The sequence below is a fragment of the Peromyscus eremicus genome, chromosome 18 (assembly GCF_949786415.1).
Source record: "Peromyscus eremicus chromosome 18, PerEre_H2_v1, whole genome shotgun sequence".
In the NCBI taxonomy this organism is placed as follows: domain Eukaryota; kingdom Metazoa; phylum Chordata; class Mammalia; order Rodentia; family Cricetidae; genus Peromyscus; species Peromyscus eremicus.
In genome coordinates, this window is record NC_081434.1 from 32,410,345 (window position 1) to 32,424,010 (window position 13,666).

The 13,666-nt window shown below is 45.5% G+C and overlaps 1 protein-coding gene across 1 annotated transcript in view; it reads left to right on the plus strand.

The window, feature by feature from the left end:
- Positions 1–10,891: 10,891 nt before the first annotated feature.
- Plxnc1 (plexin C1) overlaps positions 10,892–13,666 on the plus strand; it is a 127,411-nt gene continuing 124,636 nt past the window's right edge. The window contains exons 1-2 of the mRNA XM_059245806.1: positions 10,892–10,906; positions 11,397–11,537. Of these exons, the coding sequence (XP_059101789.1) occupies positions 10,892–10,906; positions 11,397–11,537 (156 nt within the window). The remainder of the gene's footprint in view (positions 10,907–11,396; positions 11,538–13,666) is intronic.

Below are 13,666 nucleotides of genomic sequence, written 5' to 3' on the forward strand. Positions count from 1 at the left end.
GGTAATGCTGTGCACATGTTGACTGTCACCACCACTGTGATCAGTAATGGAGACAGGATGATTCCCTGTGGTGTGGGGTTGCAGGTGGTTATGAATTGAAGGCAGCTTGAAGGAGCTTTCTCGGCATCAGGAAGTGATAATGCCCATTCTAAGGTTCTAGGGTTTTGTAGTTAACCTGCTAGCTTGACTACCTAACTCCATCCTGTTCCCAAGTACCTTCGTCTGCTTCCTCAAACATGTACCCTTCACTGCCTCTACCTGAATGTACCTCAGCTTGACCCAGACTACATCTTAATACCTTCTGCTTTGGCTACTAACTGCCACTGGATCTCGAGGCCATTTAATTCAGATCGCTAGGAAAAAAATGGAATTGGGTCCAACTCACCTTTTCACACCAGATCATGAACACGTGTTTAATGTGGGCGCGTGCTGCCCTCAGAACAGGTGTTAACTTGGATCCAGTCAGAAGGAAGTCAACACATGACAGTCTCCTGCAGGTCCTGAGGGTAGACTCCCTCAGAGCTAAACTTGACTAGAATAGCATGATATCGCCTCAAGATTCCCTGATGACTGTTCCTTCTTTGAACATGCGCAGGCACATGAAAACTGAGAAGTCTAAGCTGGGCAGTAGTGGCACACACCTTTAATTGCAGCACTCGGGAGGTAGAGGCAGGTGGATCTTTGTGAGTTCAAGGCCAGCCTGGTCTACAAAGAAAGTTCCAGGACAGCCTGGGCTACACAGAGAAACCGCATCTCAAAAAATCAACAACAATAACAACAAAACAAAAATAAAAAACTGAGAGATATCAAAGCCACCATGGGGACTTTCTTAGTTGGAATCAAGGCTCTCATTTATTGATGAGAGCCAGGGGAATAATAGCCATAGGTAGGTATATTGGTGGTTTGATTTGATACACTCACAAATTTTCTTACTTAGAAGATTCTCTCTCAACAAAACTCTAATTTACTAATATTTCAGTTACTGTAGCTAATCCCCCTGTATTAAAAATAGCTTTTTCCCCTCACATAATATATCCTGATTACGGTTTCCTATCCCTCTATCCTCCTGGTTCCTTCCCACCTCCCCTTCCACCCAGATCCACCCCTTTCTGTCTCTCATTCAAAGACAAACAGGCTTCTAAGAGCTCACAATAAAATAAAGTAAAATATAATAAAATAAAAACTAATACATTGGAATAGGACTAAAACAAGCAAGGAAAAGAGTCCCCCTCAAAAAGCACAAAAAACCTATATAGACACAGACCCCCTCATTGACACCTTAGGAATCCCATAAAAACACTAACCTGGAAGCCATAATATATAAGCAAAGGACCTGTAAAGTAAAAACAGAAATATATCTATAATTAATTTATATTTTATATATTTTTATATTTTATATATTTACATATTTATAATTATATATAGAGAACACACACACACATACACACACACACACACACACACACACACACACACACATATATATATATAAGATTTTTTTTTAAAAAAAGCCCTGACATGACATTATGGGACAAGGAATCTCCTAAAATGCCATTGGGTTTATTTTCCATTGGCCATCTACTGCTGGGCATGAGCCTTCCCTTAAGAGTAGTTTGTGTCCCCAGTGAGACTCCCTTGGAGAAAACTAAATTTTCATTTGCAAGTGGTTATCAGTTGGAGACAGCTTCTGGGTTAGGGATGGGGACGCGTGTCCACTTCTCCTTTCAGCTCTAGGACCCCATGTGGTGCAGACCCATGTGCATGTGCAGGCCCTGTGCATGCCGCCTCAGTCTCTATGAGTTCATGTACACATTAATCCTGTTGATTTAGAGGACCTTGCTTTCTTGATGTCTGTCATTCTCTCTGGCTCTTAGAACTCCTCCTCTTCTGCAAGCTCTGAGCCCCGAGGCGAGGGGTTTGATAGAGACCCGCTGTTTGGGGTTGAGTGTTTCAACACTAGTATTAGTTCCTCTGCGCAGTTATTGCTTGTAATGCTCTCTTCAGAGACATTAGTTGTTTGGGAGCTCGGTGCTACTCCTAGCCCAACAGTCATGCTGTTACACAGAGTTCATCAAACTTTTTTTTTTGTGAAGAGCCAGATCGTCAGTATTTTAGTCTTTGCAAACCGCTCTCCATCTCTTAATTATGATTAATCTCTTAACCATAGCTACTGACCTCACATTGTCCTGTGAATGAAGCCGGGGATGGTACTTAAGTAAATCCCTAGAGCTAGGTCCCTATGAAATGTCATGGACACCGAAACCTGAATTCCTTCTAATGGTTACTTGCCATGAATTATTCCCCTCCCCCCTAAAATTTTTTTTTTCAAATCATTTAAAAATGTAAGAACTATTCTTAGCTCCTGGGTCATTCAAACTACAGGCCAGATGTGGCCCATTGGTGCCGCTCTCCTGGAGAGACGGAAGAAAGCAAGCTTTCTCTGAGTGATCAGCTACCCACTCTCTGAGGGTCATGTCAGAAAGAGGCTTGGAAGCCGTAAGGACGGGTGTCGGTCACCCTCAGCACAGGAAGAACCCAGAAAGCTCCATAGCAGGGACATGACGCCTGAGCGGTGTCTTGACGCTTAATGAAGAAGGCAGAGAAGGGCATTTTGGAGAGCGTCCAGCTTGTGCGCGAATGGGATGTTGAGTGAGTCTCCAAGCCACAAGCCACTCGCCCTGGCTGGGGAGTGTCCAGAAACGAGTGTGCAGGGCCAGATGGCGCAGGGCTTAATGAGACAGGCAAAGGTGGGTAGATTTACCACGATGGTCACTTTCCAACTTTCCAGACCTTGCTTTTTAAAATAAACCCTTGCCCAGAAGCTCCATATGTTCAAAAGAACAGCGGGTCCTCTTTGACCTGCTGTTTCGGGAGAGAGCTTTGCCAAGTTCAGGGGTGCTAGGTGAAGCAGGTTGCAGAGTCCCCAGATCCTACAGCTTCCCCCCCACACACACACACACATGCTTGCGTCATCTCAGGAATTTCTGCTGAGCCGGGTGGGAAGGACCAAGACTGAGGCTACAAGGAGCAGAAAGGGGTTTAAAAGCATACCCAACCCCAGTGTGTTCTAGAAAGATCACTAATGATAAAGTGGGTGAAACAACTGATTACAAGGACAGCCATTGGTTCAGATCGGTTATTTCTTGAATTTATATTCAGGGGCCAGCAGTGTGTGAAACTACTTCTGTCGGCAGTAAATAGGGAAGAGGATAAACATGTAGCAAATAGGTATTTTTACATTCAAATGGTAGCTAAGACGTAAGCAGCCATCACCCAGCACTGTTCTAAACACTTATCGAATATTGCCCCTTTTAATCCTTACCATAACTTGACAAAGTGAGGAGTATTGTCACTCCCGATTTGCGGATGAGGGGACCGTGACATATTGTTAAGCAGGGGCATAAAACAGATATGGGGGTTGGGGGGGTGGTGGTGGCGTGCATTAGGGAAAGTTCAAACAAGAATCCTCCAGAGCCCCCCCAGCCACAACTGGGTGTGGGCTTGGCTAACAAGCCGGAGAGCAAGTGCTCATGGGAAGATGACTTGGTCAGTGTAGGGAGCAAACTGTGAGTGTGGTTGAGGGTGGGAGGAAGTGAAGGGAATGGGCTGAAGAAGCAAGCGGCCGCCCATCCGACAGAACCCCTAGGCTGCGGGGAGAGATTAGATTTTCTGCTCAAAGCCTAGGAGAGCTTTCAAAGGGGAAGTGAAATGATTGGATTTGAATTCCTAAGTAATGGCTGGCCTGTGGGGAATGGCTGGCCCTGTGGAAGCCGGGAAGCCTGCAGGAGGCTCTTACAGTTTGGCTGGGACAGAAACAGTGTCGCTTCTGGTCAAGAGTGCAAACAGAGAGGATGCAGATGGATTCTTATTTATTGACATAAGCCAGTGGGGTGATGGTGAGGACCTGAACTGAGTTCTGACCAGTGAGTGTGGAAAGGAAAGGGGGAATGCTGTAGCTCATTAAGAAATGGAATTGGAAAATGTCGGCAGTCCATTAGAAGATGACTTTAAGTGCTGTTATCTTTGGGACATCCAGACAGGGTGATGCAAGAGGCATTGGTAATGAATTTTAGGAAGTGGAACCTGCTCTTCCCTAAAACTTGGAATGTGTCAAGCTCTGTTTGGCCCACGCAGCCCTGTTTAGACTGTGTGTGCCCTGAGTGGTGTCTTAATCTGCTTTCTTTTGCCTTAACAAAAATACCTGGATGGAGTTATAAAGAATGAAGTTTACTTGGCGCAGGGTGCCGGAGGCTGGGAAGTCTATCAGCATGGTCCTGGCATCTAGAGAGAACCTTCTGGACACATCTTAACACAGAGGGTGTGGCATGGTGAGAAGAACAAGTGTAACGCAGACAGATACTTGCTGCTTTGTGGACAGTCGCAAATGCCCTTCTTTTGTAGAAAAGATTTATTTTCATTTATGTGTATTGGTGCTTGATCTGCATGTACGTCTGTGAACCATGTGTGTGCAGTGTCTGTGGCGGCCAGAAGAGGGCATCAGATCCCCCTGGACCTGGAGTTACCCATCGTTGCGAGCTGTCGTGTGAGCGCTGGGAATTGAACCCAGTTCTTCTGCAAGGGTCACCTCTCCAGCCCCAATGCCATCTCATCTGAATGACCTCTGGAGGGCCCCACCCTCAAATGCTCATCACGTGTGGATGTGGGGATTCCATGCTAACAGATGGACCTTTGGAGGACACCTTCAGACCACAGCAAGGGGAGTGGCCTGGCTAGTTCATCCGGCGAGGCGTCTAACACCCGGCGAGGGAGCCCTCAGTAAATGATTACAGAGCTGCAAACAAGGCTCTCTTCATCTAATGGAGAAGACAGTGGTGATAGAGGGCTGAGATAAAGGCTTCCAAGATGTGCGGATGCTGGGGCTGTGTTTCTAGGAAGAGCAGAAGCCAGGCAGTGTGAAGGGCAGGGTGTTTCTGGGGACTTCCTGCTCAGTAAGGCAGAATTCCTTGTCAGAGCCCTCCCTACCCCCAACCTGGTTGAAGAAGTGTGTTATCTAACACACCAGCTGTTCCTCATCATTGCTCATTGGCCTCCCCTGAAGGCTCCTCTCTTCCACGGTGACCCCTTTTAAGAATTGGATTCCAAGTACTGACCCGTGCTTCTCGGAGGCGATAGGATGGGGGAAGCCTGAAAGCAGCTGGTAACAGCAGGGGTCGCCTTGTGCCAGGCCCCCAGACTCGGTGATATTTTTTTTTTCTTAGCCCTATGGGAGTCTTGTGCTGTGAGCCTCTGATGAAACCCATAGCTCCTAAGCCTATTTTTAATGCATCAAATAATTTGGGCTGCCAAATAAACCGATTATATTGCTATACAAATATATCGTTGTATAGTAATATATCTTAACACATCCCACAGCAAGATCTAGCAGCAGTAACCACCATAATCTCAAAGTAGAGATGAGCCTAAATGATATTTTGAGATATCTGCAGCAACTATGAAATGATATGAAAATATCTGATTTCTTTTGGTGACAAAGGCATGGCTTCATTTAATACTACTGTGGACTGAATCCAAAATGAAAGGAAATGCTGCTTCAGTTAGAGCCTGCTGAAATAAAGATGTGCCTGCCTCCCGTCATGTCTCATGGGTTCCTTGAATTCTGCCCTGAACTCAGGATATGAATGGGACTTCCACTTTAAACCATTGGAGAAACCATAATAGGAAATGGAAAGTGTCTCATTTTGTTTCAAATCTCACTTGATTGACTTATTTTTGCCTATGAACTTACTCCTATATGTATTTTATAGATCAGACATTTAGCCAACAGCAAGTGGATGGATGGATGGATGGATGGATGGATGGATGGATGGATGGATAGATAGATGGATGGACAGATGAGTGGGTGGATGGATGGATGGATGGATGGATGGATAGATGAGTGGGTGGATGGATGGATGGATGGATGGATGGATGGATGGATGGATGGATAGATGAGTGGGTAGATGGGTGGATGAATGGATAGATAGGTGAGCAGATGGATGGGTAGGCTCATGGGTGGGTGGGTAGAAGGATGGATGAAGAAAACTGAGAGAGGAGAAATGACCACCTAAACTCTCACAACTCATAAGTAATAGAGCTTGCAACGGAGCTCATAGTTTGTACTCCAAATCTCTTCCTACTCCTCCATGCTTTTATCAGTAACTTTAAGAGTTGAAATAATGTCAACTATGCTCATGAAATTATATATTAAAGCACCTCTTGCATTCTCTTTAATACTCAATTATTTTTATATAACATTTGTTCATTTATTTACGTGTGCATGAGCATTCCATGGTACGCATGTGGAAGTCACAGGATAATCTTCAAGAATCAGTTCTCTTCTTCCGCACATGGGTCCTGGGTATTGAACCCGTGTTCTTTTATTTTGTGAAGAGCTTATGTCGAATTCTTTGCTCCGTTCTTAGAGCTGCAGTATTTTATTTTATTTTGTTGTTGTTGCTGTTTGTGTGCTGTTGTTTTGAGACACGGTGTCTCTGTACAGCCTTGCCTACCTTAAAACTTGAAATGTAGGTCAAACTTGCCGCAAATCCATGATCCTTCTTCCTTAGCCTGCTGATTACTGGACAAATTAGGTGTGTACTACCATAACCGACTTAGAGCCACAGTTTAAATGGTAATATACTCAGTCAGTAGGCTGTCTATGGATTAAGAAGCCAATAGATCCAGAAGCTGTCTCTTCTGAGTTATTGGTAAACTGTGGATATGAGATTTAGAGAAGGCCAGGATACCTGGCTGCAGAATGTGTGGAGTAGTCACTTACTATTGCTCTCTAATGCAGAACCAAGACCCACGGTTTGCAAGGGACACATCTTGGCTCAGTTGAAGAACTCTGTAATGATTAAGCCCACTTAGCAATGTTCCGTAGATGCCTGATGAGGTATTGATTGAAAGTATTCCAACATTGATCCGTGTGTTTATTTATTCATTCAATAAACATTTATCGACAACTTGCTGTGAGTTGGATGCTGAGGAGGAGCCTGCCTTCAAGAGTAGAACAAGACGAACTGTGGTAGAGCTGAGAGTCTGCAGGGAGATGGACAATAAGTACAACTTACAAAGCAATTATAGGTGTTCTGAAGGCAATGAGCTGACTGCTATGATTCAGAGTAACAAGTGGGGTGGGAATGGAGAGAGCAAGTTCCCAGGTAGGTGAAAGATTTACTTAAACCCTGAAAATATTCAAATGAGCGGGTCCAACAGGGACTGCAGGGGAAGAGGCAGAGAAATAGTGGGGGGAGGCATGTGGTTATGGCTAGATGTTGCAGGAAGAAGTAGAATGTCAACTCTAAGGGAACCAAGAAAGCCCAAAGGGAGGCCAGGTTTAGAGCTACGTCGAGATTGGAGTTTTCCATGAAAGGCAGGAGCGGCGAAAGCATCATTACAAGGCATTAACCTTGTTAGACAGACGAACAAGCAGAGGCTGGGACTCCAAGAGAAATTACACATAATAAACTAGACAGAATGGGCTGAGAGCGACATTAACAATTATGCCCTAAGGGGAGAGAAGGGCAAAATAGAAAAGAGGCCAGAGGGGAAAAGGAGTAAGAACAATTTCTGGACACAGGGGGCTGCCTGCACAATCCCCCCCCCCTTTTCTGCTGGGCTCTGTAGGTATTAACTTCACTTTTGTGAGGGGGTTTCTCTGGGTCTTTCTTTTGTTTGCGTTTGCTGAAATGAGCGTAAGAAAGGCATTCTGAGGGTTCCTTTCTGCATTCACGGGGACCTGTCCATTTCTGTGTTTCCAGCATAAAAGAGTCCATTTCCGTTCAGGCAGACCAGTCCTTAGAGTTTCCTGGTGGGCCCAGCCTCGTCGCTCCTCTTTTCTTCCAGGCTCGTAATTAGCTACAAAGTTCCAACCGTGTCTAAGGACCTCCCAGCTGGTCCACGGCCTGATCCAGCAAGTTATGATTCCTCTTTCTTAAACAGTGATTTGCAGAAAATTCGGTTGACAGTGGCATAACCCATGACAGCTACTGTTACCTTAGTCTGTTCCTTCCCCGAGAACCTAGGGTCTGTTCTTTCCTCCTGTGCCAATCTCAGCGTGCTGGTTTTCAGCCTCCATCTTGGATTTGGTGCAAGCAAAATGTCTTCCTTTTTCTGCCCATGATGTATAGTCTATACTTTTTAACATCTATGCATTTTATACATTCTATACATCATACAACTGTATTCCAAGGGAAGGAGTGAGAAAGAGCAATGGCTTACCCTAAGAGTTTTCTCTTATCAGCGAGGATATCTGTTCCCAGGATCCCTTCCAGCGCTAGCCTTGTATCTCACCGGCTAGCACTGGGAATGAACACCCGTAGTTCTGTGAGGTAGGAGGGCAAGTGTCTGGCAATGGTGACTGGCATGTAGACCAGCTGTGGTTTCTGCCCGGCTCAGGTTATTGTGATCTGAAGGAAATGTGAGGTCTTTTGGCAAAGAAGGGAGGAACAGCTACCTTGGGTGTGGTGGTAACTGTTTGCATTTTCAAATGGTGGCAGCAAGCATGGCTTACCTGTGCTCCTGTGAGACAGGCACTCTGCTAAGCTCTGCTGAGACTTGTGTGCTAACTCATTTAGTCCTTCTAACAACCGTTGAGAAGAAATGTTATTACCAACCCTTCCATGATACAGAGCAGTGGTTCTCAGCCTTCCTAATGCTGCGACCCTTTAACACAGTTCTTCCTGTTGTGGGGACCCCCAACCCTAAAATAATGTTGCTGCGGCTTCATAACTGTCATTTTGCTGCTGTTGTGAATCATAATGTAGATATCTGATATGTGACCCTAAAGGGGTTGTGACCCCCAGGTTGAGAACCGCTGATATTGAGGCTGAAACAATGGGTTTAAAGTTACTTAGCTAGGGACTAACAGCCCCAGGCTCAACATAGGTATCGGGTTCACTGTCTATACTGCCTTTGGGTGATTAAAATACATGTTCTATTAGCACACTGTGAATATTGGTGTGTTAGGTGATATTACTCATATGATCATGTAGAAATTCTTCTTCATAACTAGCCTTCCGATCAGGCACGTTGGCCTTGTCAGATAGTAGAGCAAGCCAACTCCCACACGGATGAATTAAGTCACCCAGGTCATCCAGTGAGTGAGAACTGAGTTCAAAGGCAGACTAGCCCCAGGTGAGTGTTTCATCCCACCAGGCTCTCAAGTGTGACAACACCGCTTGAGTGACCGCGGAGCTGTGCTAATGGTCTGGGGCTTAGTTGGGAAAGCTACATCTTTAGAGAAGAAGTCGGAAGTCACAGGGAGATGCTAGAGCACCGAAGATTGTGATCGGGGAACAATTTTCCCCTTGTTCCTGTTTAGCTCCTGACCAGCCTATGTGACTTGGGAGCCAATCTTTGGCAAATAGGATATCTCACGCAGCCTCAGCAAAGGCCTCTGTGACATCATTCTTCATGGCTAACTGGAACAGGAGCAGTTATTTGGTTCCTACTGTATACCAGACCTAAGACTCCAGTCCCGCCTGGTATGTACTTATGAATAATCCATAACCACAGCCTTTACTCTATGTTATAAGATGACAAAAAGTGTAGTCCACTATTAAAAAATAAGAGTAGTGTGAGAACATTCTGGAAACCCAGAAATGATGCCTGATTCGCCAACTTAGCCTTGTGACACTCAAATATTTCATAAAAAAATAATAAGCATGGTGAACTGACCTTACGTTTGATCAGTTCTGGTTTTATTTTAAGTCAGAATGTGTGATGTGTATGTGGGTTTTTTTTTTTTAAACTTAAAGGTCATCCAACTTTTCTTCTCATAATCACGAGGCTTCCTTATCTAAACAGTGGTCTATTGTTCCAGTCCCCAGGCCCACAGAGAGCTTTTTCCCTTAACTTCAATTTTAACAGGATAGCTCCTCGCCCTTCCCAACTGCATGAGATGTACTGTCTTTCACGGGAAAAATAAATCTCTAATGGATATTCCAAAAGTCCGTTCACCGTAGAACACTTGATGCAAATAAGCCACTCTCTTAGGTTACGGCATTCCTTCCTTGAAAAAGTGATGGAGTATTGGAGGAAGCTATCCTAGCTCACAGAACAGCATCAACAAAGAAATATTGATGGCACCTTAAAGCCTTCAGAAATCGATTTAGTCCATGAATCCATTTAGTTTAGATGTTAATGAAACTTGGTGGGTTTAAAAAGAATGAATATTTAATAAGACATAAATTGAGAGACATAAACACTGTTGGCAATAAACTAATGAAGTTAATAATTCTTGGACACCCCCCACCCACCTCTCTGCTCCCCTCCCAAACTGTCCCATTTCAGGAGTCACTATGATGCTTACTGAAGTTTGCCAGCTCTCTCATTGGCTGGGATTTAAATGTGCCTTTGAAAAACCATAGTACAGTTAGGAATCAGGCTCTGGCAGATAAAGCATGCTATCACACTGGGTTTGGTAGCTGCACCGGGCAACGGCTCTCTCTCAGCTCCCTATCTTCCAGAGATTTGTGGAGCAAACTCAGCTTCCTGTCGTTGGAGGCAGGAAGCAGCATGGGGCCCTTCATTTCTTTTAAACAAAAAAGGAAAAGACGTTGTGGCTGATACTCTCTGGGTTCCCGGGTTTGAAGAGGGCCTTTATTTAATGAGCAGGAGCAAGCATGTGATTACATGTGCTCCAAGCCTCAGACTTGAAATGCGTTTGGGTTGAGGGTTTGCGCCTTTCACTTCCTCCTTAACGGCAACAGTTCAAGGTCCAGTCCTACTCGGTTCCTCATTAGCTGGGTCACCGTGTCTTACCACCCTCCACAGCTCTCTCTGCCTTCTGCCCTCTACATCAGTCTTTAGGCTTCACAGTGCGCTTTCTTGTCTATTCTGAATCCTTCCTCTCTGCTGCCCTACCGGTAGGATCCTGCTATCCGATATGGTAGAGTCTGAGGTACACCTTGGGAAATGTTCACCTTTCAAGTCCCAGAAGCCCATGCCTAGCTAAAATGAACTACAACAGAACCCTGCAAGAAGTACAGTGTCCAGCCCTGATTCAGAAATGGGTTCTCTCCTGGCAGTAATGGAGAACTCTGCTTTGTAGATCAAACGGGGCTGGGGTGTGTGTGTGTGTGTGTGTGTGTGTGTGTGTGTGTGTGTGTGTGTCTCAGGCTTGTGAAGTGGACGGCTTGCTCAGTGCTGGCAATCGGTACATGTGAATATGCAGTTAAGCACGTCACTTTCGCTGGCTTGGGCAAGCAGGGTGAGTTGGCAGAGGAAGCCCGTGAAAGCTGTTCCCAAGGATCCTGTTGAAGAGAATGTATCTAGGGTTCAGAAATGCAAACACCCTAAGAGTTCATGAGTGGCATTTTATCAGTATAAAGGGAAGTGCTTAGGTTTTAAAAAATGATAATTTTTCTCCTTATTTGCTCATTTCTGTGCAGAAAGAAGGGGATCGGCCCGAACAGGTCCAGCCAATTGCATCGTCTACGCTGATCCACTCCGACCTGACATCTGTGTATGGCACCATGGTGATGAACAGGACTGTTTTGTTCTTGGGGACTGGGGACGGCCAGTTACTTAAGGTTGGTTTCTCTGTGGTTCTTCAGATGTCTACTTTTAATAAGATCCACTTGGTTCCTGTCTGTTTTTAATTTCCCCTCCTGCTGCTGAGTTCTACACAAGACTGTACCCCGGACATTGCTTTGTTAGTGCCATAGAGACCCCTGCCCTGACGAGGCTTGGAGGACATTTTAGAGACCTGTATGTCGTTCCTCTTCTCCCTCACCACCCTCAGCCTGTAACGAGGCACTGCACCAGCCACCTGCCCTCTGGGAATGAGCCACACATGCCCTTGCTCATAGCTGCTGGGTGAGATGAATGCACGTCTAGCCTCTACCCCATCCCTGACTCACCTCCCTGAGACATTTAACCTTTCAGTTCTCTCTCCTTTACACTGGAAACGTACAAAGTACCTGATTTCTCACAACTTCAAAGAGATGAGCGATTGCAGGCTTGAAAAGAAGAAAAAGAAGAAGAAAAAAAAACAACAGGTGTGCCCTCCCCACGGCCCACTCACCACCCACAGAGGGGGTTTGTTTTCTGCCCTTTGTACCTATACATGCCAAGGAGAGGTTAGAGATCTGAAATCCTTTGAGACTCTCCTGGACTTCCATTTCACAGGACTATTTCCCCCACACACCATATGGATGATCCCTGGTCAAATTGAGAAATTTTTTTTTTTTTTAAATTCACCTAGGGGAGGGAGAGTAGGGAAGAGGAGAAAGCCAAATCAGAACCCCAAGAGACTCATCTGAAATTACCCAGGGGCCATCTTATCAATGTCATTAGCAAGCATGAATTGCATGTCTCCGGTGGCCTCCAGTACCAGTCGTAGCCGGGAACCGCGCTGTGCCGTTCACCCTAGACACCGCTTGACCTCTCTCGGCAGCCCGTCGGTGGCCTCTCAGCTCAGACTCTTAATTGAATACTGGCAGGCCTGTTTTCCCAGCTGCTGCACCTCCTGGGCTAGCTGTGCCTTTAGGCAGGTCATTGAGCCTCGCTCAGCCTCCATTTCTCCAACTGTAAAATGAGATTATACTAGACAAGCCAGAAAACCCGTTCCCTCCTCTGATGGCCTGTAACTGTCCTCACACCTACGGCCTCCCTCCAACCAAGCTTGGATACATGTCACTGTGTACTCCTTTGACCCTACCTACCCTCAGCCTGATTTATTTTCCCTTTTTTCTGTGATTCACTGAGTCCTTCTGTATTTGGCACAGACTCCACTTTCTCTTTGATGGTGTCCAAGCCCCTAGAGGTACCTTGTTCTCCCTATCCCCGGAGCTACTCACCACTAGCATCATCTTTTGACTTGTTATTGACTTGTTACTGTTTTGACTCGTTATTGTTATTGATACCTAGCCTCTGCGGTCCATGTTTACCCTGCCAACTTGATTTTAAGCTTCCTGTAAAAGGGGCCATGAATTCCCTCAGCCTGACACGGTGCCGAGTGCTGGGTAGGCATTTGATTGAATCTGTTTCCTTTGGAGGAAACCCAGTAACATATGGGAGGGAATTTGTTTGTATACATATACTTTTAAAATATACATTGATCATCTTTCCTGTTGTGCTGGTTTCATTTCCTGGGGAAAGGAGAGGTAGATGCTTATCAATCTGCGCACACTTGTCACCCAGGGGTGCCCGTGGACATACTAACCTGGTCAGGCCAATCAGGCCCATTAACCCCGCAGAAGAAATTTCTATCCATCCTCCCTGGGTCTCCGTACCAATTATCTCTTCAGATTTGGGATGTTTTTGACAAGTGTTTTGACAAGAACACCGTTTCCCCAAGCTGAGCCTACCAGACTGTCACATGGAGAATTGGAGGTGAAGGAACACTTGCCTATAAATAGTTCCCCATGGGACGACCTGGCTTCCCTGTCCTGGGGTTCAGTTCAGCCATTTGTGTGAAGCTGTCCAAGGTTCAGTCTTGTTGGAAGCCAGGGGATGGGGCCAAGCGGCAGCTTCAGGCTGCTAATAGAGAGGCAGTTGAGATTAAGTCTTGCTGTCCTCAGGATCTATGTGGGGTACCCCTTCAAGACCCCCATCTGTAGTCTCATTTTTAGGGTTCAATTAACAAGGATAGATTGGCATTTTGTTTTCATTGGTGACTTAACTTTTTTTTTTCTATTTTATTTTATCTGCATTGGTG